This window comes from Micrasema longulum, unplaced genomic scaffold, assembly GCF_059751315.1.
Source record: "Micrasema longulum isolate JH-2025_06_02 unplaced genomic scaffold, ASM5975131v1 h1tg001257l, whole genome shotgun sequence".
NCBI lineage: Eukaryota > Metazoa > Arthropoda > Insecta > Trichoptera > Brachycentridae > Micrasema > Micrasema longulum.
Window position 1 is genome coordinate 199831 of NW_028278444.1, and position 25056 is coordinate 224886.

Sequence of the window (25056 nt, forward strand, 5' to 3'; positions counted from 1 at the left end):
TCCGCTAATGTACGGTAGACGGTGTATTAAAAAATATTTACTTACAGTGGCGAGCATGCCAACATTCCTGATTGGCACGATTCCTGGTAAAAATTTATTTCCTGTCAAAAGTATAGGATCGGTGTAGTTCCAAAGAAACTCATAGGCGGTGATTTTCCTTATCAAAGGATAAGAAGGACTCCATAAAAGCAATTTGAATGGAATTTTAAAAAAAGGAGCTCTACTACTTATATATGATGCGAAGCCCTGTAAAAAATAAAAGGCAATATGTATTAAACAATATTTTTTTTTTTAGGAAAAACAACAGAAATAAAGACAATATAATAAAAGTAGGTAGCTAAACAACTAATCTTTAAGACAATGTTAACTCTTAAAATTCTGAGTTAAAAATATCCTTTGGACGCGGTGCAGTGACGTCAAAAAATATGAAATGTAAAAGTGAAAAAAAAATATTCAGCCAATCATTTTGTATTAAAAAATTTAAGCATACATACATATACACACATGAACATGCATATATATATACATACACATACACACATGAACATATACGCAAACAGAAATGCACATACATACGCATACATATATATAATGAGGAAGTTCAGTGTCTTTTTTATATTTTTTAAACTGAGCCAAATTTTTTAAAATTTTATGTTTATATATCGTATTATCAGCGCTCTGATTTTTTAAAGTTTTGTATTTCTGAAATAACTCCGCGTGTGACGTCAGAGGTTGTTCTATGACAGTCTTCCGATTGGTTCGTTTACGGTGACCAAACCAGATATCCTTCAATGCTCTTATATCATTGGATGGTCCATATGAACCAGTGACGTCATCCAAAGTAGTGCAATTTTATTAAAATATTTATTATTATTATTTTCGTACATTTTTAGGAAATTTTACGGTACAATTTAATGCTCTATTTTTTACCGCACGCAAGAAAAAAAAATTGTATCCAATTTCCCGTAGGGCTGAAGTTCCTCATTAATAATAAAATAATGAAAACTAATAAAAAAAAACGATAAAAAAATAGTAACCAAAAATATTGCTTTCATGACGTCTCTATCGCAATTTCGATATGTTTTTAAAACAGTATTTTCTTTCGTTGAAAAGATCTATCGTGCTAAAATTTGTATTTGAATTCAAGTTGAATTTTAATTGAAATTTATATTTGAATATTCATTGTTTTAAACATTGTTAATCACTCATGAACAATTAAAAGTTACACAATCCTTTTTACAATGTTTATCACAAAGGTTTTTACACGTTTTTGTGACTCAAGTAGGCATTTTTGTTTCGATTCTAAACGTCACGCCTAGCTGGCGGTCAAAGAACGACTAAATACTTATAGGGCATGACTGAACGTTTGGGCATGAATAAGTGTCATTATTTTTGTCAAGAGACGGAGAAAATATGATATACATATTTAAAAATCATCACTATGGCAGCATCATCTGCATGGCATGTGATTTTAATGACCTTATCTCCCTTAGTAGATTCTCAACTTTGTTTTATTCTTAAAAGCGTTTCTTTTTAATATATTCTGCTTGTGCAAGAAAAGGTTTAGGCGTATATATTGTTGTGCTATATTAAGTTTTAAAGGTGCTAAACTTGCTTTGTTTCTTTGTTGTTCTCAATATGTGTTATATTCTAAATGTTAATATTATTTATGTCCCGAATTGAGTGTTTGTAACTCCTGGGAATGTAATTCAACGTATTATACTTGTAAAATACTTTGTGTTATATGATTTATAAATAAAATAAAAAAAATATACAAAAAATGGTAGTCTGATATACTTAGTCATTAAAGTTGAACTAAATATATACTAATTACTTCATGTCAATTATCAATGCAGTGTCAAACACTATTAGGAAGGTAATAAAATAATTGATTCTAGACTAATTACAAACTTGAAATCAAGGCCTACCATTTTTAAAGTGTTCTTAAATATTTCAATTATTATTATTATTGGTTATAGGCAGGCAGCCTTTGCTGATGCGCCTATATCTCGTGTACTGCTTTTTGTCCAAGTTCTTCTTCCTTCAAAAAAGCATCCAAACGGTTTTTGAACCGGTGACCGAAATGAAATGGCCAACCAGACTTGGCAATTTATTCCAGTCTGAAACCGCCCTGCTGGAAAGAAAGTTTATCTTGGGATTGAGGGGGAATCTGAGACGATAGAGCTTCCAGTTATGACCCCGTAAATTTGTGTTGGGATTTAATTGATATGGGCCTGCCACACACTCGGCGAGTGACATGGGAAGTAGCGAGGAAAGGAGGCAAAGACGTAGTGTGGCAACATTACTCGTCATGCTCCTCGTCGTACCCACCGCTCCCTATTTTGTCGGTTTTCGAGCGCGAGTCAAAGGATCGGCAATATGAGCGCGAGTGGCTGGCCGCACAATCGCGCGGTCGCAGTACGCATCGAGCGCTCGCACAAGACGCACGCGTCATTTTTGAATGATGTATATTTCTTTGTATGACGTTGATATAATTAGCTTTACTAAAAATGCATAGCGCGCACGCCGTCACAGTTTCATCGTCCATTGTATAGAAATACAAATGACAAGTGCGATAATTTGCGCGAGTAGAGCAGTGTGTGGGCGGAGAGGGCAACATCGGGCAAGAGGGCGGCAGCGCGAGGAGCAAAGTGAAGAGCAGCGCAAGGAGCATAATAATATTTGGCTAATTTATATAGCGCCATTTTTGTAAAAAATCACCTCAAAGGCACTTTACAATTGTATACCTAAACTTACATTCTAACTAAAATAAAGTGAAATATTATATTTCCAGATTTAAAATTGAGGGTATGATAGTCTAAACATGTGGGATTTTAGTTGGGATCTGAACTGACTGGGACTGTCGATGATTCGTAAGTTTGAAGGCAATTGGTTCCAGGCAGAGCAAAAGCAAGATCTCCAAATCTAGTGTTTGGGGAGCGCCGGATTTCGACAAGTTTTCCTCTTCCTGAATCAAATGCTGACCTTAGAGTAGATTTTCTTTGACATGTATTTTCCCTAATACAAAGGTCCGATAAGTATTTTGGAGCCATTTCATGAAGGCATTTGAATACTGTCCAGCAAAGCTTGTATTTTATTCTCTCTGGGCTTTTTAACCAGTGCAAATCTCGTAGATGTTGTGAGATGTGATAATATTTTTTTACTCCCGTTATAAGCCTCACTGCTGCATTAAAAACAGATTGAAGTTTATTAGTTTGATATTTTGGGAGATGTGCATATATTCCATTACAGTAATCTGGACGCGAAACGACATAAGCATTTACAAGAGCTTTAGTTGCATCTATAGGAATATTTCTCCGCACGGATTTGATTTGTTGGAGATGGAAGAAACCAGCACTTACCGTTTTATTGACCTGAAAATGAAGAGAAAGATCTGAATCTAAATGAACACCCAGTAGGTAAACATTTATACTAGGGGTAAGATCACAACCTGTGATTGAAATTGGAGATCGGTCTAAAAGGTGGTGTCGCTTTTTTGTCGCTGTCAATAGAAGCTCAGTTTTAGATGGATTGAGTTTGAGTCTGTTTGATAACATTCAGTTGTTGACGGTTTGGATGCATTGAGACACGATTTTTTAAATTGTTTATATCTTGAGGAGAGCAGTAAAGTAAATAACATAGTGTGGCGGAGCTATCACATCTAATGCAGAGGGACCGTCATAGTAATTATTGAGTATCTTATAAGATTCTATAAAGCCCCCTCTCTTCCGTCTTTCTTCCAATGATGTAAGTCCTAGTGCTTTTAATCTACCGTGGTGAGGTATTCTTTCGAAATGCAGTTGGTTCAACGATATCACGGGTATTTATTTTATCAAAGAACAATGACACACTACTGGACACATTACATCAGCGTTGCCAACCTCCACCATCAGAAAATCTGGAGATACAGAAAAAGAAATCGGCAGATTTCGACAGATTCTTTGTCCTCGGGGCGGAGGTGGTAGGGAGGAAGGGAGAGATGTATTAAAAATTTGATCACGAAGTTAGCTACAGATTACAGTAAAACGACGGGCCGTACGTACTTGGGTTGAGAATTGCAAGCGTAAACCGAAACCGTCCGTTACACGTTTGTTGTTAAACTAAAAACCAAACAAAAAATTTGGAATGCTTCTATTCCATGCAATAGAGCTTAAGATCTTCTCTAGAGAATTATTACTCTGAGAATATTTCCTTCCGTTTTTTCATTCCAAAATTTGGCTAAACATGTGACTGTTTTTTTTTTACTCAAATCAAATTTGCTGATCAGAAATCAAGCTGTCCCCTTGGATTAATGCCTGACGCTTGCCTGACATGCGGAGAGTTCCAGATTCGATTTCCAGTGAGATCACGATAATTTACGTAAATTTTTACGATTTTTTTTATTTATTTATTTATTTTTATTTTTTTATACGCCTCCACTCGTTTGCGAGTGATTTTGGCTCTTAGAAACAAGAATAAGAAATTTAAAGAATATACGCTTCAGTGAACGACAAAAAAAAACCCATACCCACGAAAAAATATAGTATAATGTGAGGTAGTTAAAATCAGTATGAAAGAGTTATGTGACAATAAAATATTATTACCGTATAAATTAAACGTAAACATAAAATGAAATTTTGGGCCAAAAGTAAAGAGGGACATTCAATTAGACTTATTATTTAAATTTTGCAAATAATATTTAACAAATTCAAATATTTTTATTATTTGTCCTTAAGAATTTAGTCAGAAGTAAATAAGTATCCAAATCATTCTGGGCTAGTAAAAAATTTACGTTAAGAGGGAACGTATTATATTCTTCACAAATATTTTGAAGGAATTCGCTTCTTTCGTAGAGGGGACAGTCAAAAAACAGATGATCTAATGATCTAATGTCTCATCGTCATTTTCACAAAGACACATTGCCGAAGTAAAGACACCTATTCTCGATAAATGCGAGGCAACGAGACAATGTCCTATTCTCATTCATTTTTACGATTATCGTAATTTTAAGCTTAATGATAATATAATATATTCTAATAAGAAGAGGGTTACTAAATTTGATCAGAAAATAGTTACAGGTGACAAAAACGTTTCATTATTATTAAGTCATCTGATGACACTCCATTCAATGAAATATAAACTATGAAATGATGAAGAGAAATGGCATGATTTTAATTCATCAACTTTGAAAATAACCGGGAATCACTGTTGATCAATATTAACCAATCAACGTATGTATAATGTACGACATAACGATAATTAGCATTTATTTGATTTATTTATTTATTCATTTATTACAAAAAAAATAATAAATAGCTGGCAGAAAAAGTAGCTTTCTGAGCAAACAGAAAAAAAGTGAGTACCTATTAGATTTGGTAATGTATCCAAAATAAAACAAGTTTATTGGATTTATAAATCTACTTTATTTTTTTATAAAATATACAAAGGGTATAATGTGACGCGTTTCGTCTTGTTAGGACATTTTTATTTTGGATACATTACCAAATGAAATATGGAATTTTACCAATTGTCTGCATACACAATAAATAAGTACCTATTTGGTTCATTTATTTATAAGTGGATTGCCTATATTAGGGACTAAAAAATAGTTTTTTTTAAATGTTATCAAATGTTACCTCATTGCATCTGATATCTGCTATTTATTTATTTTTAAATATATATTTGGACCCCTGTATTTACTAGCCTTACGTGTCATGTACAAGGCTAAGGTACTCGGAAAAAATCGTTTTTGTTTGTCTGGGAAATGGGATGTTCGATCACTGATTTTGGTTTATTACCTTTATGAGTCCAATCACCATTGTTGCAAAGTTCAAGAACAATGGTGCGTGATAACTACTTTTACTACTACAGTGTGGATATCTGTTAAGGATATTCCATCTTTTCTGCATTCTGCTTCAAGATTATGGCGTTGCAAACTGAAAAATGGGCACTGAAATAACAGATGTTCGATACTCTGTGAAGAAATATCATCTCATGGACAATAGTCACCATTCCTTAATTTAAACCTATACAGATAACTTCTCATATATCCGTGTCCGGTAAAAATTTGGGTCGTTTCGAAAGTACTTTGGTGATTTATATTTTAATATTTTCGACACTTGACACTTGTGCAATATTTACACACATGTCCACCCTCATTCCAATATAACACCCACCCTCTCACTCACTTACACTCACACAAACACACTAGTATGTATTGTACGTGTATTTAATGTATTTCTGTGGATATCTGTCATTGGTTTTATTCTCTGTATATTTTATTTGTTGTATTTTAGTTACATGTATTACTGTTGATATCCCTAATAAATAAAATATAAAAAAATGACGGAAGTTTGCTGCATCAGCCAGCGTTGGGAAAAACATTTTCTCAAGCAGTTGTGGACAATGTATGTTGTTATCGACTATTTCGTGAAGGGAGACGGTATTTTTTATGGTTCTTCTAGATTGCAAGGTATCGATTTTGTGATGTAGGTACTGCAGCTTCTTCATAGTTATGGAAATGCCGTAGACTTAGCATTTGTAATATGTCTATCAAATCAAGATCTTGTGTAAATGGATAAAATGCACTAACACGTAGGTCTTACAGTTGATTTCATAAATAAAATAAAATGGTATGGAAAAATTAAAAGAACAGTGATTTTTAACTCACTAAAATAGGAAGATTAACAACATTTAAAGTTGCGTTCATGTCAATGCCTTTATTGTATTCTGGGAGGAACTCCAACCACCTTTTCGCTGTGTACGACATTGTTCCATTTTCATTGAACACAATGTCCGAGTGCTCCAATTTTTCTCTAAAAAATAAAGTACAAATAATTAACTTCATAAGTAATCTTGGCAGAACAAAAAACATTTTATTTACACATTTGGCTTCAGAATTCCAAAATTTTTTTTTGTTTTAATCTAAGCTAAAAATAACACTTTGAGTACCGGATACCGAACAGCCTATTATAATTTTAAATAAGTTTGCAGGTATTTGTCGAAGTCGTAGCTTGGAAAGAATCATAGGCCACCAAGCATGGTCAAAGGCACCTAAGATATCAAGTAATATAATGAGGACATATAGAAAGATGAACAGAGTTTATTGAAGTTTTTTTATGATATTCACTCATTTTAAGCATTTTTTGAGTTAAATAATCATTTATTACTAAGTAAATTAATACAGTTTAATATTACACTAAGGCTTATTAACACTTTGAGTACCGGCCGAATACACATAGAATTTACCCTGTGCCCGGCCCATTTTTGTGAAATTTCATGCTTTGTGAAGGGTTTCTTAAACGTGTCATAATTATGAAAACTCTGGGTTAAATCAATTAAAACATCTCATATTTATTTGAAACAATTTAATAAGTCACTTTTGTATGATAGTTTGCTAACATCGGCCTTTATGGAGAGCCACATGGCAATGTTCGCACATATACAGGGTCTCATTCCTTTTTTGTGCTTTGTATCCCGGAGCCGTATAAACACGTGATTATAATAACCACGCACTGTGTCCCGGTTCCGTGTTTTCACGTGGTTTACCAGCAGCAAAAAATATTAATAAAGGTCACTAGATGTCAATAAAATGCACATTTTTAGACAGCTGGTGAACCACGTGAAAACACGGGACCGGGACGCAACGCGTGGTCATATAATCACGTGTTTACACGGCTCCGGGTACAAAGTGTTAGGAACACTTTATAATTACTCTCAAAATAAGAAGATTGCAATGGTTTTGCCATGTGCACAGAATGAATGATAACCGTACTCCAAAAAAGATTCTTTATACCACTCCGGAAGGCAGACGAAGCAGAGGCAGACCAAAATTAAGATGGCTGGAGAATGTGGGAAGTGACATTAGAGCGATTGGCCTGACGAACTGGAGAAGAGCCACGGGGTGCAGAGACAAATGGAGACACATTCTGGAGGAGGCCAGGGCCCACAACGGTCTGTAGCGCCACTGATGATGATGTTAATTCTTATGGACTGCATCCTTACAAAATAAATTCCACTAGATCGGGGAATATCCATCTCCCCCTCCCAAAAACTCTGCTACCTAAAGTATGCCATGCCTATGATGCGATTATTAGAAACCTCAGACAAAACTTACTATTTCATACCGATAACCATAGAACTAACCATGGTTTTGTTTGGTCTGCCAACAAACATACCAGTCTTGATTTCATTGATAACAAATTGTCTTTCAAACGATCACTGAATCAAATTCAATTATAAACACCTCTCTTCCGCTTCCACTCCCGCCGAGTCTACTATATACCATTGTGTCTTTCTACTTTTATTTATAATAATTTTCTATGTATAAATATGTATATGAAAATGCGCATTTTATTTTTTATTTTTTTATTTTTTCAGAGTGTTAAAAAAATAAAGCATGACTACATAGTAATGAAATACATATTAATAGAAAAATAGTAAACAAAAAAATCCCACAAAGGCATGGCCTGTTCGTGGGTATACAAGAAAATGTTAATGAATTTTTGCTCCTATAATAAATAACGGACATTTATAATATTTTTGTGTAACATAAGAAAGAAAAAAATAAAGTATTCCGTAAGAGATAATATGGTTTTTTTTTGTAATTAAAAAAGTAAATAAAAAATATTTAAAAAACACAAAAATATTCCTTATTATTAAAAGGCAACAAAATAAATCATAGATAAAAAGAGTTCATATCTTTAGTTTGAATCCAGGATAGTGCACGTTTTTTAAAAGAAGGAAAATTTTGAAAGTTTGGAATCAATGAAATATTATCAGTAAAAAAAGAATTAAAAAAATTTGGGCCTATAAAATATGCATGTCTCTGTGTGAGCAATGTGGTATTTCCAACACGCGATTCCTTCTTTGACTTGATCTATTTGAATTAATTGTAAATAAATTTTGGTTCTTAAATATATATTTTAAACATTGAAAACAATATATTTGTCTTAGATCTAAAAGTTTAGCTTCTTGGAACAATTGGAAAGAGGGAAAAGTGCGATTTTTGTGAAGCATTATTTTTAATATAATTTTTTGAACAGTTTCTAATGGTTTAACATTGGGCGTATATATATATATATAAATAAATAATTTATTGACGATTCAGTCAGGGGTCTTCAGGTCACTGTAGATAAATTAAATAGGTACTCCGCATGCATGGGTTTAAAAAATCATATTGCTAAAACCCATGTACTGAGTAATACTTCGTGCCTTGATACTCAAAATCCCCTGACTATCAAACCAAATCATCGAAAGGATCGAGTTTCAAATGCCGTTGTTTAATCATAAATAACCATCGACGTGCTAATAAGCGACGTGATAACAATTTCTCACCATGGTTGTTCATCGTATTCGCGATCCCAATGAACATCCGTGAACGCCTAATATTAAACGTCAAAATAATTTCGTTTCGCGACGTATAATCCTGCTGCGCAATAACATATTTGAATTTCACCGGTGTAAATATGGAAAATATTCCAAAACTGCTATTTTTATATATTTATTTATTATTTATCACGCTATTTATTTCATTTAGCCGGCGGTTGGCGAGCCAAATGTCAAGAAAAGCAGTCGCCATAGTAATTGTAATTTAATTTCCACTTTTTTGTATTAGATACTCCTTACTATTTTTCAAATGCAATATATTGTATTATTTTTATAGTAAACGCCGATTTTTTGCCAGTGAACTGTTTTATTTACGAGGAAAACAAAAACAAGCCGACACGAACGTTGACTTAGACATTACACACGCGTCGACTTATGACTGCGATAACTTAAGCATGTTCATCATTGTTCATTGTGATCGCTCAAATGCTTAGCATGTTTTTAAGCACGTAAATATTTATTTGTAATTGAGCTACATGGGAGTATATATTTAACGGCAGCTTTCTAAAAGAACTGGGAGTGCGGTTAGGAGTAGCGGGCGCCTCACTCAACTGTATAAAGGATGTCTGTAGAGCGGATATTTACTCAGTAAAAACCAAATGCCGCCTATATAACGCTTGCATAACACCTATTCTCCTCTACGGATGCGAATCGTGGCACCTCACAAGGGCCCAAAATAGCAAAATTAAAAACTAAAAAGACTAAAATAAATAAAAAAAACGACTAAATATGCGTTGGGCATCAGTTAAGTGTTTCAATTTTGAGGGCTCAGGGCGCAACATGTATGATTCCATTAATTTTATTGTTTGGTTTGAAGAAATTGCTGTTTGCAAACAAGCCAGTTAACTTGCAATAATATTGTACAAACAGTAAAATAACTCAAAGTAATCAAATAAATCCATTAACTTACAAATATGTGATTGGTCCATACTCCGCCAGCTCTAATTTGGAGTCGGCTCCTGCCAGAAATCTTTCTCCATTAGTGACATTGAACAAAGTGATCTTCATAAACACAGCATCGGGGGGTTTGAGCCACCAGTCAAACGCTGGTAATCCTATGGAAAATAAATAATATGATTATAATATTGTCTGTGTCCGCGCGAATAAAGGAAACAGTTATGTGTGTGAAGTGTGTAATAGAACCAGAACCCCTGACGAGTGCTTTCCACCGTATGTCTACTCCCAGCAAAAGGAAATGGGAAAATATCACATACTACGAATACCGTAAAAAAGATATGAAATGGATTTCGAATAATTAATTAAATTTTCATACGTAAATGTATAAAAGAAATTCAGTAAAAATACGGTCGTAGAAAAACGCGACGTGTTTGGCCTTGGTTGTTGTGACGTCAAGATTCTTCAATGGCCAGAAACAAATAAACATGAATCGCGACGTATTAGGGGCGTGGCCAATGGAATGACCGCTATGCGGGAATTCAAAATTACAAATTTAAAAATAAAAAAATTTACGCGACTGTTTTTATTTCATACTTTATTACTTTAAAAACGTTAAAAAAAATATTTCCCTATTGTCTGGAAATAAGTCAGCTTCGTAATGGTACCTTTGTGTAATAAGCTTGGTTCTATTTCACACGCGTAACTTTATTTATCATCCGCCTGGAAACAGAAAGTATTTTACATATCGTAGCCACTCAAGCAAAAATCACTAAACCTAATGTTAAATATTTAAAAAATGTAATTTGTTAGTTAAAAAATCTATCTCCATTGATTACAAAATTGACAATATTTATTTAGATTTTTTTTTATTTAAATTTATTCGTTTGTTTTACAATAAACAAAAATGATAAAACAGAGTATTAAAAAAATGAAGCATAATAACATACCAATGAAATACATATTAATAGTAAAAATAGTAAACAAAAAATCCCACAAAGGCATGGCCTGTTCGTGGGTATACAAGAAAATGTTAATGAATTTTTGCTCCTTTAATAAATAATGGACAGTTATAATATATTTGTATAACCCAAGAAAGAAAAAATAAGATATTCTGTAAAAGATTTTATGGTAATTAAAAAAGTAAATAAAAAATATTTTAAAAATCACAAAAATATTCCTTATTATTAAAGGGCAACAAAATAAATCATAGAAAAAAAAGATTTCGTATCTTTAGTTTGAATCCGGGATAGTGCATATTTTTTAAAAGAAGGAAAATTTTGAAAGTTTGTAATCAATGAAATATTATCAGTAAAAAGGAATTAAAAATTTTTGGGCCTATAAAATATGCATGTCTCTGTGCGAGCCTCGTTTTACAATGTGGTATTTCTAACACACGATTCCTTCTTTGACTTGATCTATTTGAATTACTTGTAAATAAATTTTGGTTCTTAAATATATATTTTAAACATTGAAAACGGTATTTATTTATTTTATTTTATTTTATTTTATTTAGAAAACATACAGTCATACAAAATAAGTACTAAAAACAACAATTTTTTAACATAAAAAGACCAATTAAGTTTTCATAAATTAAAAAGATATAAACATTAAATGTGACAAAAAATAAATAAGAATTTTAAGTGAAAAAAGGATAATTGTTGACATTTGCGTTTTCCATGGAGGTAATAAATTAAAATAAATAAAAATACCGAATGCACACTCCGAGCCATCCACGCACACACATGAACGCACATATAAAACATACACAAACATATACATTACATGCGGCACATATACATAGCATAAACCACTCAAGATGTACATTCAGCAACTATCCCAAATAATCGACCCCATGAAGAAATTTTCTGTACAAATGCAACGTGCAGTTAAAAATGTCTACATCAATACTGAGTCCGTTATAATTTCTAAAGGTACGTCTAATGAATGAATTCGAGGTATAATTGCTTTTACAAGTTGGTACATAAAAAAGGTATATGTGTCTTAGGTCTAAAAGTTTAGCTTCTAGGAACAATTTAATCTTTAGACGTCAGTTCTCCGGCCACCTGTATATGATAGTGGAAAACTACTCACCGGGAGTCATCCTGAGCCGCTCTTTCATAAGGAATTCGTATGGAGTCCAAATTATTGTCACGATGCCAATTACGAGACACAGTGTACCCAGCACGCATTTCATTACAGGACCTGAAATCATAATAAAATATTGTTTTTCATTGTAAAAACATTCATCCGATTAAATACGCTATTATTACAGACATGATTAAACTTGAACGACTTCAGAATACATGCATGGGGTTCATTTTTGGTGTTAGGAAATATGACCACATTTCTGATTATCGTAGGCAACTGAATTGCCTCAAAATTAGACAGCGGAGAGACTATCACTCCCTCTCACTTCTGTTCAATGTACTTCATAGTCCTAACGCTCGTATATACCTGCGTGAAAAATTTCAACGCTTATCAGTTCATGGTTTACCTCTTCGTTCTAATTCTCAAGGCACTCTTTAATACCCATCCACAATTCCTCTTTCTTCTCTAACTCATAAAGTGTCCATGCGGCTCGACTGTGAAATCATCTCCCATCCACCATCAAATATGTTACTACATTATCTCTATTTAAATCACGTCTAAAGAAACATCTTCTTTCTCTTCCTTAATCTCTCCTCCTTTCCTTTTTCCTTTTTCCTCTTTATTCCCTTTTCCCATTGAGTAATAGTTTTGATTTAAGGTAATTTGTAAACAAATACGTTTATTTCGATTTTAATATATCTTTAGATTTTTAATATTGATTTTCTTTTGAATATGTTCTGTTACTTGAATTATAAAAATAAAACTTTTATTTTATTGGTTGGTTGGAAGAAATTGCCATTTGGCAATAAGCCCGCCAAAGTAAAAATAACATTGTGTTCAAAAAGTTAAATAAATAAATGATTATAATACTTAACCTAAAACTTACAAATATATCATAAAATTTGTTGCTTGATAAGATACTTCTATTTTATTTTAGAAAACAAAATTTAGGTTTTTTTTTAATTAGCTTTTCTGTTGTTCCTGTTTAATTTATTATCTTAAAATAGTGAGATTTTTTAAAATTACATACTTTGTCTTTATTGTTTTGAGTAGAGGAAAATACCCATATTTCGAAATACTATTACTACTACTACCATCACGCCATTTCCTTTTAGGGGTAGGCAGAGAGACTGGACGCCACAGACGCCCATCCTGGCATACATTTCTAGCTTCTTCCACATTCATACATCTTGTCATACAGCCCTTCGGTTCTGCCTGCTTTTGACATGGCCAGACTTGAGATTTTGGTTTATCTGATCATGCCACGTCTTCCTTGGTCGTCCTTGACGCACGTTGTCGTTCATCATATACTTGTTTTAACATTCTTTCGTCGTCCATTCGTTCTACATGTCCAAACCATCACAGATACCTTTTTTTTAATCTTATCAATTATACTTGACTCAGATTTACTCTCCCGCCTGATTTTTATCATTTGTAACCATGTCATAACCGTTGTATAATGTATTTGTATTTATATATAAAGTGTTTAATAACCTCATGCCAAAGTATTTTATAAGTGAAATTATATTAAATAGAAATGTACATAAATATAGGACAAGAAATAGAAATAGGATAAGACTACCACTTAAGAAAAAAACAAAATCACAAAATAGCTTAATGTATAAAGGGTTAAAACTGTATGATGAGATGCCTGAAAGTATGAAGAATGAAAGAAAACTTACGGATTTAAAAAAAATGTTATGTTTATTGTAATAATGTACTTATGTAAGAAATATTTAATAAGTATTTGTTATAATTGTAAATATATTAGTTGATATACAATGTAATATTAACTATCTTAAGTAAATAAATAAAATAAAATAAATACATTGATTTCCCACACATTACAAAAAAGCTCCAAGAATTATCCTGAGAAAAAATAGTCGATACTAAATTACTTAATTAAAGTACTTGCTTATTGTAAACAATAAAAACCCCTTCAATACAACGATTTTCGTTCATAAAATCATTAAATCATAATTTTGGAAAACCCAAAAAAAATAATCTTTTTTGAAGCCAACCCGAATATGTTTACTTTTTGAGAGCTTACTTATCTGCTACACACATGTTGTTCATAATGTATTTTTTCCATTGCGATGTGTGTTCAATTTTTAAGAATTAATAGAATATTTGATAAACTCGTAAATCCAAATGCCAAATCGTAAATCATTATTTTGATATTATCAATTCTACATCAAGTAAAAAAAAATGTTATCCGGAATATTGGCATTTTCCTTTACCAATGTACCTAAGGTCTTTCGAAAGGGCTGGTCTGAAAGTCACGAAAAAGTCAACAAGATATTGTTTTAAATTGAATATTACAACCAGAATTATCTTGTTTTTAAAAAAAAGGTAATAAAATCCTATAAAAAAAGGTTTCAACTAAAGCATTTCAATTTTTTTAAAAGTATTACCGAAGACATAATTTTAAGTAGAAATAAAGGAAAATGTTACAAAAATGTATGTGATTTAAAATGCTTGTATTTTTTTTCAAAAACAAATAATTGAAATTTGGACGCTGCTACTTTTATGTTAAACGTATTATCTTCAAATTATTATGAAAAATTTTTATTCAATACTAAGTCTTTATTAAGATCCCAGATACCTAAGTTTAGTCTAAATTTGAAATGGCGTAATCTGCCGGTCTTTTTTTTGTCGGAAAAGTCGGAAAGTAATTATATTTTAGTTACATACATAAAACTTTTAAGTATATTTTGTACAAGAAATACCTTTAAAAATATTGTTTTTATCTATTTTTTTTAAATATTATTATTGCACGATTAAAAAAAAACATTCGTTTTAAAATGGCAAAATCGAATGATTTCCTAATTTTGCGTTCGTTTTACCCGACTACAGCCTTAATCTAAATTTCAACAGGCGTAATCCGCCGGTCGAAAAATAATTACATTTAAGTTATATAAAACATTTAAGCATATTTAAATCAGAAATACCTAAGAAAACGATATTATTTATCTAATGTTTATTTTCTTAACCTTTTTAATGGTGAGATTTTAAAAGAACGGCGTTTTAAAATAGCAAAACCGTATAATTTCCTTACTTTTTATCAGACTACAGCCTTAACCCAAATGGTCCGAGAAGTACAAAAATTAAAAAGTATTTACTATGCGCTTGTAGCGTGTCGATTTAATTATACGTCACTAATTTGGCCTAGACTGAAAAATCATTAAACAGTATTGTTCATCCGCCCGGACACAGACAACACTGAGATTTGTGGTTTATTAATGAATAATGTATGAAGAATTGTTAGTTATGTCACATTTAATCATCGTGATAAAATCACTTTAAATTACCTTCATAGTACTTCGTACAATGGGAAAAAAACCGGTAGATTCATGATTATTTTCACACGAATGTAAAATGAATAATCTATTGATATTGAAAAATGTGAGAAATTATGTAAATAAAAAGTATTATGTTACTATGTATGACTAAATCTGCATCTTAGAATAATTGAACGTAGTGATGCAGAAAGCAGCCAGTCCACAATTTTGAAAAAATAAGATATTAGTGTTTTTATTTTTTATTTTTCATAAATATTTGGACCCTTGTATTTAGTAGCCTTACGTGTCATGTACAAGGCTAAGGCACTCGGAAAATCGTTTTTGTTTGTCTTAGAAATGGGATGTTCGATCACTGATTTTGGTTTATTACCTTTATGAGTCCAATCACCATTGTTGCAAAGTTCAAGAACAATGGCGCGTGATAACTACTTTTAACTACAGTGTGGATATCTGTTAACATTTTAAGCACTGGTCGAATACACATAGAATTTACCCTGTGCCCGGCCCGTTTTTGTGAAATTTCATGCTTTGTGAAGGGTTTCTTAAAAGTGTCATAATTATGAAAATACTGGGTTAAATCAATCGAAACTTCTCAGATTTATTTGAAATAATTAAATAAGTAATTTTTGTATGGGAGTTTTGCCAACATTGGCCTTTATGAAGAGCCACATTGCGCATTGCAATGTTCGCACATATACAGGGCCTCACTCCTTTTTTTGTGCTTTGCATCCTGGAGCCGTGTAAACACGTGATTATAATAATCATGCGTTGTGTCTTGGTCCCGTGTTTTCACGTGGTTTACCAGCAGCGAAAAAATACTATTAAAAGTCACTAGATGTCAATAAAATGCACATTTTTAGACAGCTGGTAAACCACGTGAAAACACGGGACCGGGACGCAACGCGTGATTATATAATCATGTGTTTACACGGCTCCGGGATACAAAGTGTTAAGGATATTCCATCTTTCCTGCATTCTGCTTCAAGATTATGGCGTTGCAAACTGAAAAATGGGCACTGAAATAACAGATGTTCGATACTCTGTGAAGAAATATCATCGCATGGACAATAGTCATTCCTTAATTTAAACCTATATAGATAACTTCTCGTAGCTCCGTGTCCGGTAAAAATTTGGGTCGTTTTGAAAGTACTTTGGTGATGATGACGGAAGTTTGCTGCATCAGCCAGCGTTGGGAAAAACATTTTAGTGATTTGACCTGTAGAAGAAGCGCGGTAATGATCCTCCCAACGCTGCTGCGTATTTTGTTTTATACAGCGTTTAGCAAAGCTAAGGGGAAATTCTGAGAAGAAAGGCGCCGTTCATTTACAAGTTGCGGCTCTTGCTCGTTCATCCGCTCTCTCATTTCTCACGATACCAGCATGTCCTCTAATCCAGCATATTTGAATGATCATCCCTCTTATTTTTAGATGCTTAATTTTACTCTGAATATCTACAATTAATGGATTTACCGACTGAGTATCCGCTATAGCTTGAACGCCCGAACGACAATCTGTTAATATTTTTGCAATAACCTATCTCTCTGGTGGTTTTTTTCAATAACTATTCGAGAGCTTCTTGTATTGCGAGTAGTTCAGCCTGAAAAACTGAGTAGAAATTATCTAATTTAATGTTATCGGGTGCAGAAGGGTCAATTCTATGTTCTGATAGAAACAGCCAGGCCGCTTTCATACAAAAAACGTTAATAATCACCTTCTGTAATAAACATGTCTCATTTTGCAGAAAACACCAAACAACACTAGTAAAATCTTACAGTACAGATGCTGATAGAAAGATTAATAATGCCTCTGGAAATCTAGTTCTCTTCAATAAATTAAAGTGAAAATACTCAAGTTTTAAAAAAAAAAATATTTGAAATTTATTTTTTAACCCTTACGGATTATTACCATTTTGCAAAAAAAATAAATTTTTTTTTGAGAAAAGAAATATTTGTGTTTTTATGATTTACCCAACTCTTGATTTTGAGGGCCATTTTCAACGAGTTGTAAATAACTTACAATTGGAAAATGGGAATGAAGTTGGGGTAGAGTGGAATTCGAACCACGGACCTTTGGTCCGTGAGTCTGAGACACTAGCCACAGGACCACAACCCTTTCAATTTTATTTATAGTTCGTTTTTATTTATACTCTGTTGTTGATAATTATATTTTTAAGGCCTTTTGAAAAGTTTGTTTGAGTCTTTTGTTTAGTTTTGTCTGGTAGTTTATCGTATAATTTTAGTCTCGATTGTCCTTGTCTTCTTTTGGAATTTGTTATGTGGTATTGTTCTAATATTCTTGTATTATGTCCATGTTTATTACATTTTTTTTTCAAGTTTTAGTTTTTTGTCTACAATAATATTAGTGGCTAACTTATGAATAAATTTTAAAGATTCTAGTTTAAAAAGTTAATTCACAATGAATTGTTTATTTTTTTTAAAGAGTTCTTTAGTTGGTGTTAGATAAGGTCGTATATTATTTATCTTATTTTATTTTATTTTATTTATTTATTCACACTCTTTATCAAAATACAATTCCATATTCACTTTGCCCAGCTAACAAGGGTACATACCCCGTTCCAAGCTAGGCAATTACATTTTTATATATTATAATAGTTAACAAATTAATATAGAGCACAGACAAACAAAATATAAACTTATTTGGATACACATTTTGATTCATATACATACAGACATACACATATATACACACATGTATATATAAATATACACATATATACACATGTACATACACACACACGTACATACACCTATGCGCCTACACATACATACATTCATAAAAACATAGACAATTTATTTATGCGAAACTTCATGGTTGTCATCTATAAATATATATTTTTTTAATTATTCCTTATTTTTTATATTTTATTTTTGACATCCAGTAAGGTTCTCCAATCCGTGGCATGCATCAAATTTTCTGACTCCCTACGACCAATGTCATGAAAGAGCGAGGTCAACACCTTCCGTAACTTGACAACACTCCCGTCTTTCCACGATTCTGGCAAAAGGTTATTGACCTTTTTGCCGACGTTATAGTGTTGTCTCGATGCCAGAACAGTGTTGACCCCTTCACTTAGTATCAGATCCCTATTAGAGTATCTTGTATTATGGTTGTGGTTGACGCTCGGGTAAATGTCTCTCTTTATATGTGTAACCACTACCGTTCTCAATATATACTGTTGAATAATATTCAGTACTCTGAATTCTTTGAAGAGCAAGTCACTTGGATAGCGAAATGTTTTTTTTAAGATGACTCGGATTAAAGATTTATGTGCAATTGCTACAGGTTCAAGGGCGTTATATTAGCTTCAATATTTTATTTTACTGTCGTTGTAGCCTGTTTATGTCATTTTGGTTTACGGTTCCGTATAGTTGTTGCATATAACATATTTTAGATTTGACATAGACTTCATATTCATTAATTTAAAAATACCTGCAATAAAAAATATGTTTTAATACAGAATTTCACCTAATATATTCAAAGTTTTAATAGGGTATCATTCAATATTAGATTTGGCTGTTTTCTGCAAAATACATATTATATGTTGTATGGTAAATTACTTGTTGCTATTTGGTTACTTATTTCCAGCGATAACAACACAAATCCGGGTTTCATGCGTTAGATTTTACATGCCCCCTTCCAATTTTCCGCTGTACCTTCCGGCTGACTTTAGGTCAGTGTTATTCAACGTGTAGCAGCGAGAGAAGCGGGATGTTATATAGCATGGGAGGGTCCGATGTCTTGCAGGGTACCCGCTGGCACAGCGCCGGTTTAAACTGTGTAACTCGGTTATAAGCTTAGACTATACCCTGTCTGCGTAATCTATAAGTGTGAAAGCACTACAATTAATGATATGAATCGGTTATAAGCTTAGCATCTTTTCGCAACAGTATTTTATGAAAAAACGTATAAATTTTGCAGAAAACTCAAAATATTATAAAACAGTTTTATAAATACTACCATGAAAATCATTATGACGTATTCTAGGAACTCACGAATTTTTTTTAACGCTTAGGCTCAGAAAGGTTAAGCTAAGCGTTTCTAATAAGCTGATTATATTTCGCGCCTACATAATTTACATCAACACGAATTGAATCTGCTAGGGGCTTATTTATCCAATATTCGTGACGAAATGACATTGTTTATAATACAACTAGTTATAGGTAAAATAAGTACCCGTCAATTTGAATATTTATCTATCACTAGCGGACCCGACAGACGTTCTGCCCGAACGTTGGCTTGCCTGCTCTTAGCTTTGAAAAATATTTGTCATTGATAAGTAGGTACCAAGGTACTTGTTTATGATTGATTCTAAAACTAAAAATTAGTATTCAAATATGGAATTTAATTAGGTACCTAGGTACTTATTAATGGTTGAATTCCCAATAATTGATTTTTAAATACGGAATTCTATTTGCAAATGTCAAAATCGCTCTTCTACCAACAGGGGTGCACTTAAATCATGAATGCGATTTTCAAATATGTATTCAATGTCAGTTAATATTATTTTAGTATTACCAAAAATCCAGTAAAAATAATTAAATGGGAATAAATTACAAGGAATATAAGGAAAGAATCTGATTATCATCAATAAAAAGCGAATGTTGTTTTTAAACATTAAAAAATAACCTTTTTTTAAACACAAAAAAAACATCATACTTTCATTTTTTTGTGTATCCATTCTCATATATCCATTCGAAATATCATTTCGTCATTTGAATTTTAACAAAAAGGTTTCTAACTTTTTACTAAGCTCTTTATTGTACCATTTATAATACAATTTACAAGTTTTAAACAATTATTTTTTTCATACTTACGCACCCACACACACGCACCCTCTCCCTCATTCATTCCCACACGCACATGTATCCTCTCTCTCATTCATTCACACATTTCACATACACATGAATACAAACGTCACACAAATACAATTACTAAACTTCTTTTCTTATATATTATGTGTCATTATATTTACAGTGGATTTTTTTAATTGGCTTTAGTATTGTTAAGATTTTTCTAATTATTTTGTTTATGTAATAGCTGTAAAAATCCCAAATAAAATAAAATAAAATAAAAGGCTGATTCCGCATTTCACCTAAATTTTAAAATAAAAATAATCTTATTTACCATTCGATTTGGATTTAAAAAAAACAAAATAATAATTAAACTTTGGACTAAGCCGTGGAATTTTTAATGAGCAGTATTCTCGAATCGTTAAGTAGTGTTAAGAATAAACGTGTACATCGACTAATATCGATAAATCTATTAACTCTTCCTTTTGATCGAGGACATGCCATTTTTTGTATGAAGACTATTATTCTACCGTCCTTGCGGTTGATGTAAAAATTTAAATACGTCATAAATTTTAACCAGAAACCATTTTCATTTTAATCATAAATATCGATAAAAGTTATTAAGTAAAGTGTACAATAAATAAGAGAATAAAATTATGAGGACAAAAGCGTCATTTTACGTATTAAAAATCTATTTTGCGTATCATGATAGCCTAAAAACACCTTTAAATTTTTTACATTACATTTTTTTTGCACCACAACAGGCCAGGAGGCCTAATTAAAGTGGTGAATTACATCAGAGAGCACCCAGGCTTGAGAAAAATCACATTTTAATTGATTTAAAAATTTTAATGGTTAATATATTACTTAATCTAATAAATGCCTATTTGAGTTTTCTCATTCTATTTACAATATTTTTTTTTTCTCCTACCATTTTATATTTTTATCGATTATAATAATTATAATTTATTTCATCATCATTCCCCTTTCGCCCTATGCATCATTAGGGGCGAAAAAAGAATGATGAAACGATGATGATAAACCGATACATCCTCCAAATCTTCCGAGGTTTGGTTTCAAAGTTTGCATGTATCCTCTTAAGAACTTTTAAATGTTGTGCCGCTTTCAAAAAATATATGAATAATAAATTGGTACTCACCGCAACAAAATCCACACTTCGAAGGTTTTTTTGATTCGCCTCTCGACAAATTGGACGCCGATGTTGTTAAAACTTGACCATTACTAACTACTTTATTCACATTTATTACACTCCTCTCCACATTCGTTTCTTCTCTGTCCTTCAACGGTATTTCTTCTTCGTTTTGCCTTTTTCTGGACACATCCATTACCCTCTTCAACAAGCCATCTTCCTGGTCTTGAGATTCATTTTCGAGAAGTTCGTTCGAACTCTGTAAGTCTGGGCATTGCTGCGATTCATTATCAGTATTAAATTCCAAATTTTCATTTTGGAAACTCGTAGGTTCGTCTGATTTAAAAGAAATATCATCAATCTTTTCACATTCGACTAGTTCCCCTGAATTTTTTGATTCCAAATCATTTTTCACTATTTCACTTACTTTAAAATCTTCTATACTTTTGAATGTAGCTTTGACATCGTCCGCAGGAGTCAATTCTTCACTTTCTTTGCGTTTTATTTTTTGAAATTGTATTTTCTTTGATTTTTTATAGTTTTCTAAGTCCATTTTTAGCTACTGGAGCAGTTTATTCTTAGGCCAACAGATTCATCGACGAAAGATGATTAAATCTGAACTGACCAAGGCTCCTTTCCTTACTCAGCTTTTCTGATTGTTTTACATCATTTTATGAAGGTTATCGATCGTATTTACGAATGATTTGATCTATCGAGACCCGTTGTATCTGAAATAGACAGAAAAAGTAATATTATATTAAAATATAAACCGTACTTATACAAACATATTTATTTATTTTATTTTAAAGTCCACACGGCACGATGAAATAACAAACGGAGAATTGATTTTTATTTAATTATATTACAACAGAGATAAAGAACGTTGAAGGAAATATATAGGTGTCTAGGCATTTACAGGGCTTATTTAACCTGTCGTTGGCTGGTTTAAGCGGCCACTTTACACACTGTGTAAGATTCACCATTCTGCCGTATTCCTTCAATTCTTCCATCCGTTGATATTTGTGAAGGTAAACAGCTGAAACCTTTATTGATGCGAGTGAGATTCTGACTGAATTATTTCACCTACATACCAGGCGACGCTTGAAAATATTTATGATTTGTATACTTCTTTTTTTGACTAGCTGGTTTAATCAACAATCATTTGAGTTTGTTCAAATTATTGTAGATAAGAACTGGATTCAACTCCCTGGGAAGATTTTAATATTAAAATATTACAACAGAGATGAAAAACATTTGAGAGAAGGTAATATAGAAGTCTTGGCACCTACAGGCCTTATGACCTGTCATTGGCTGGTTTAAATGGCCACTTACACACTCTGTATCATTCACTATTCTGTCTATATTTGATAATCTATATTCCTTCGATTCTTCCATATGTTGACGTTCGTGAAGTTAAAGAGCTTAAACGTATTTTGTATGTAAATAAGCGAGATAAAAGTGATTTATGTTTGTCTAAATTTTTGTAGACAAGGAGTGGATTCAACCCCTACAAAAACTCAAACAACCTCAAAACATTGTTGATAAAAAATAAAAACTGACTATAGTTAGTAGTTTTAAGATCTTTCTCGTTTTTATTGTTGTAATTCTTTTATAGTTGATAAGTTAAAGTTCTTATTCAACACTTTTGGTTAATGAACTCGTAAGGCTTTACAATAAAACCGTCTAATTATGTGCGTTTTGACGTGACTTTTAACTTATTTAGATAAATTTCGGTTTCAATTTCGGGTGAAAATCTTGTTTCAGTCGGTTACTAGCACAGTTATGTTCTGAAACCGGTCTGTATAATTACTGTGTAAAGAAAACAGCTGAAATTATTTGTCAAAATTGTGCCAGGCCAAGAAAAATTGATTTATATAATAGGTGCTAGATTCTATAAAGGTTTGATGGAATTGGGCAAGTCGGTGCTCAGAGGTTCGTGCGTGGGAAAGTCGGCCTTAAACGCACCTTCGGCCATAGTCAATATGGCGATATTAGCATAGCAAATGATGAACATTTCCTAATAATTCTTAAAGGTACCCAAGTATTAAATAATATCGATTACGTGATTGGTTAACGGTTAAAATAACAGGGTCATCAAAACGACCTTTTACAACTCTTACATGGTTCAGAAAATCGTATGAAATCTTGCGCAGTTTCTTGTAAAATATATATATATATAGTTGGATAATTTATACAGCGCCATTTTTGTGAAAATCACCTCAAGGGCGCTGTACAATTAATAAATATCCCAGTACGTCTTGCAGCTACAGAGCGCATGGACGGTTGGGATTCTAGTTCCTCGTTTTCAATTAAGATCAATAAAAAATTAAAACAGATAGAAGCTAGATTACAGGACGTCTTGCAGCTACAGAGCGCATAGACAGTTAGAAATTTAGCCCCCATTTACACATTTTAAAAATTGACAAATAAATTTAGTGTATTAATGATACTAAAAAATAAATAAAAATAATATGAATAATAAAAAGGAGTAAGATTACAACACGTCTTGCAGCTACTAAGCGCATAGACGATTGGAATTCTAGACCCCATTTATAAAATTTAGGTATTTTTAAGTTGGTATATGAAAGCTAGATAACCAATCATCGTGCAGCTACAAAGCGCATGGACGAGTGGAATTCTAGCAAAGTTAGAATGATATCAATAAATTTATAAAAACTAGAGCATAGTAGTAAGTTTTTCAAGTGTTAATAGGGAAATATTACATACTACGAATACCGATAAAAATATATGAATTGGTTTAAAAATAATTCATTGTATTTTCAAAATCAATATGAATATTGTGGAGAAATGTGATGTGTGCTCATATCGTGAGCATACAAGAGAAATTGACCAAGTGACAAAATCAATAATGTGCAGGGAAGCTATTTTAGTGTTTTTCTAGAGATCAGATTTTTCTAGCAGGTGGTTGATAATTGTACATTATATGTATGGTACTTTCAACTTTATTGTAAAGTATAAACGTATTTCAAAAACATTATCACTTTTAAATAAAATAAAAAATTGAAAAACTTAGTCAATTTTGCCTGTAAAATTTGTCATGAAATTTTGCAGGTAAATATTTTTGTTTCGTTCATTGAGGGGGGTAGAATTTTAGTTTATTTTATTTTATAACTATAAATTATGTTTTTGGGATTTTTTTTAATTCATAAAGGGTTAGTAAACACAGAAATACAAAATAAATAAAAAATAACAAATAATTAAGAATTTTAGAGTGTCGGATTGACTTGGCATTTTTACCAGTCAAGCATTATGCTAATACGATGTAAAAAAGTCAATAATCTCAATTTCGACATTTTTTTGCAAATAGTCACTTTTACTTATATAACCACGATATATAACTTTAAAAAAGAAATTGTAAAAAAAAATGTCACTAGAAAAACGCGACATGTTTGGCATTGATAGTTGTGACGTCAAGATTCGTG

General features: G+C 32.1%; 1 protein-coding gene across 2 annotated transcripts in view; it reads right to left on the minus strand.

The window, feature by feature from the left end:
* The window catches only part of LOC148276235 (scavenger receptor class B member 1-like), a 93823-nt gene that overhangs the window by 10296 nt on the left and 58471 nt on the right, over positions 1–25056 (minus strand). Inside the window, exons 2-6 of one of the 2 annotated variants that reach the window (XM_088234541.1) lie at positions 21623–22341; positions 12355–12465; positions 10277–10421; positions 6650–6794; positions 46–246 (exon numbers count right to left, since the gene is read on the minus strand). In XM_088234541.1, the coding sequence (XP_088090667.1) occupies positions 46–246; positions 6650–6794; positions 10277–10421; positions 12355–12465; positions 21623–22166 (1146 nt within the window). In that variant the 5' untranslated portion in view covers positions 22167–22341. The remainder of the gene's footprint in view (positions 1–45; positions 247–6649; positions 6795–10276; positions 10422–12354; positions 12466–21622; positions 22342–25056) is intronic. The other variant, XM_088234542.1, reaches the window with a different exon arrangement.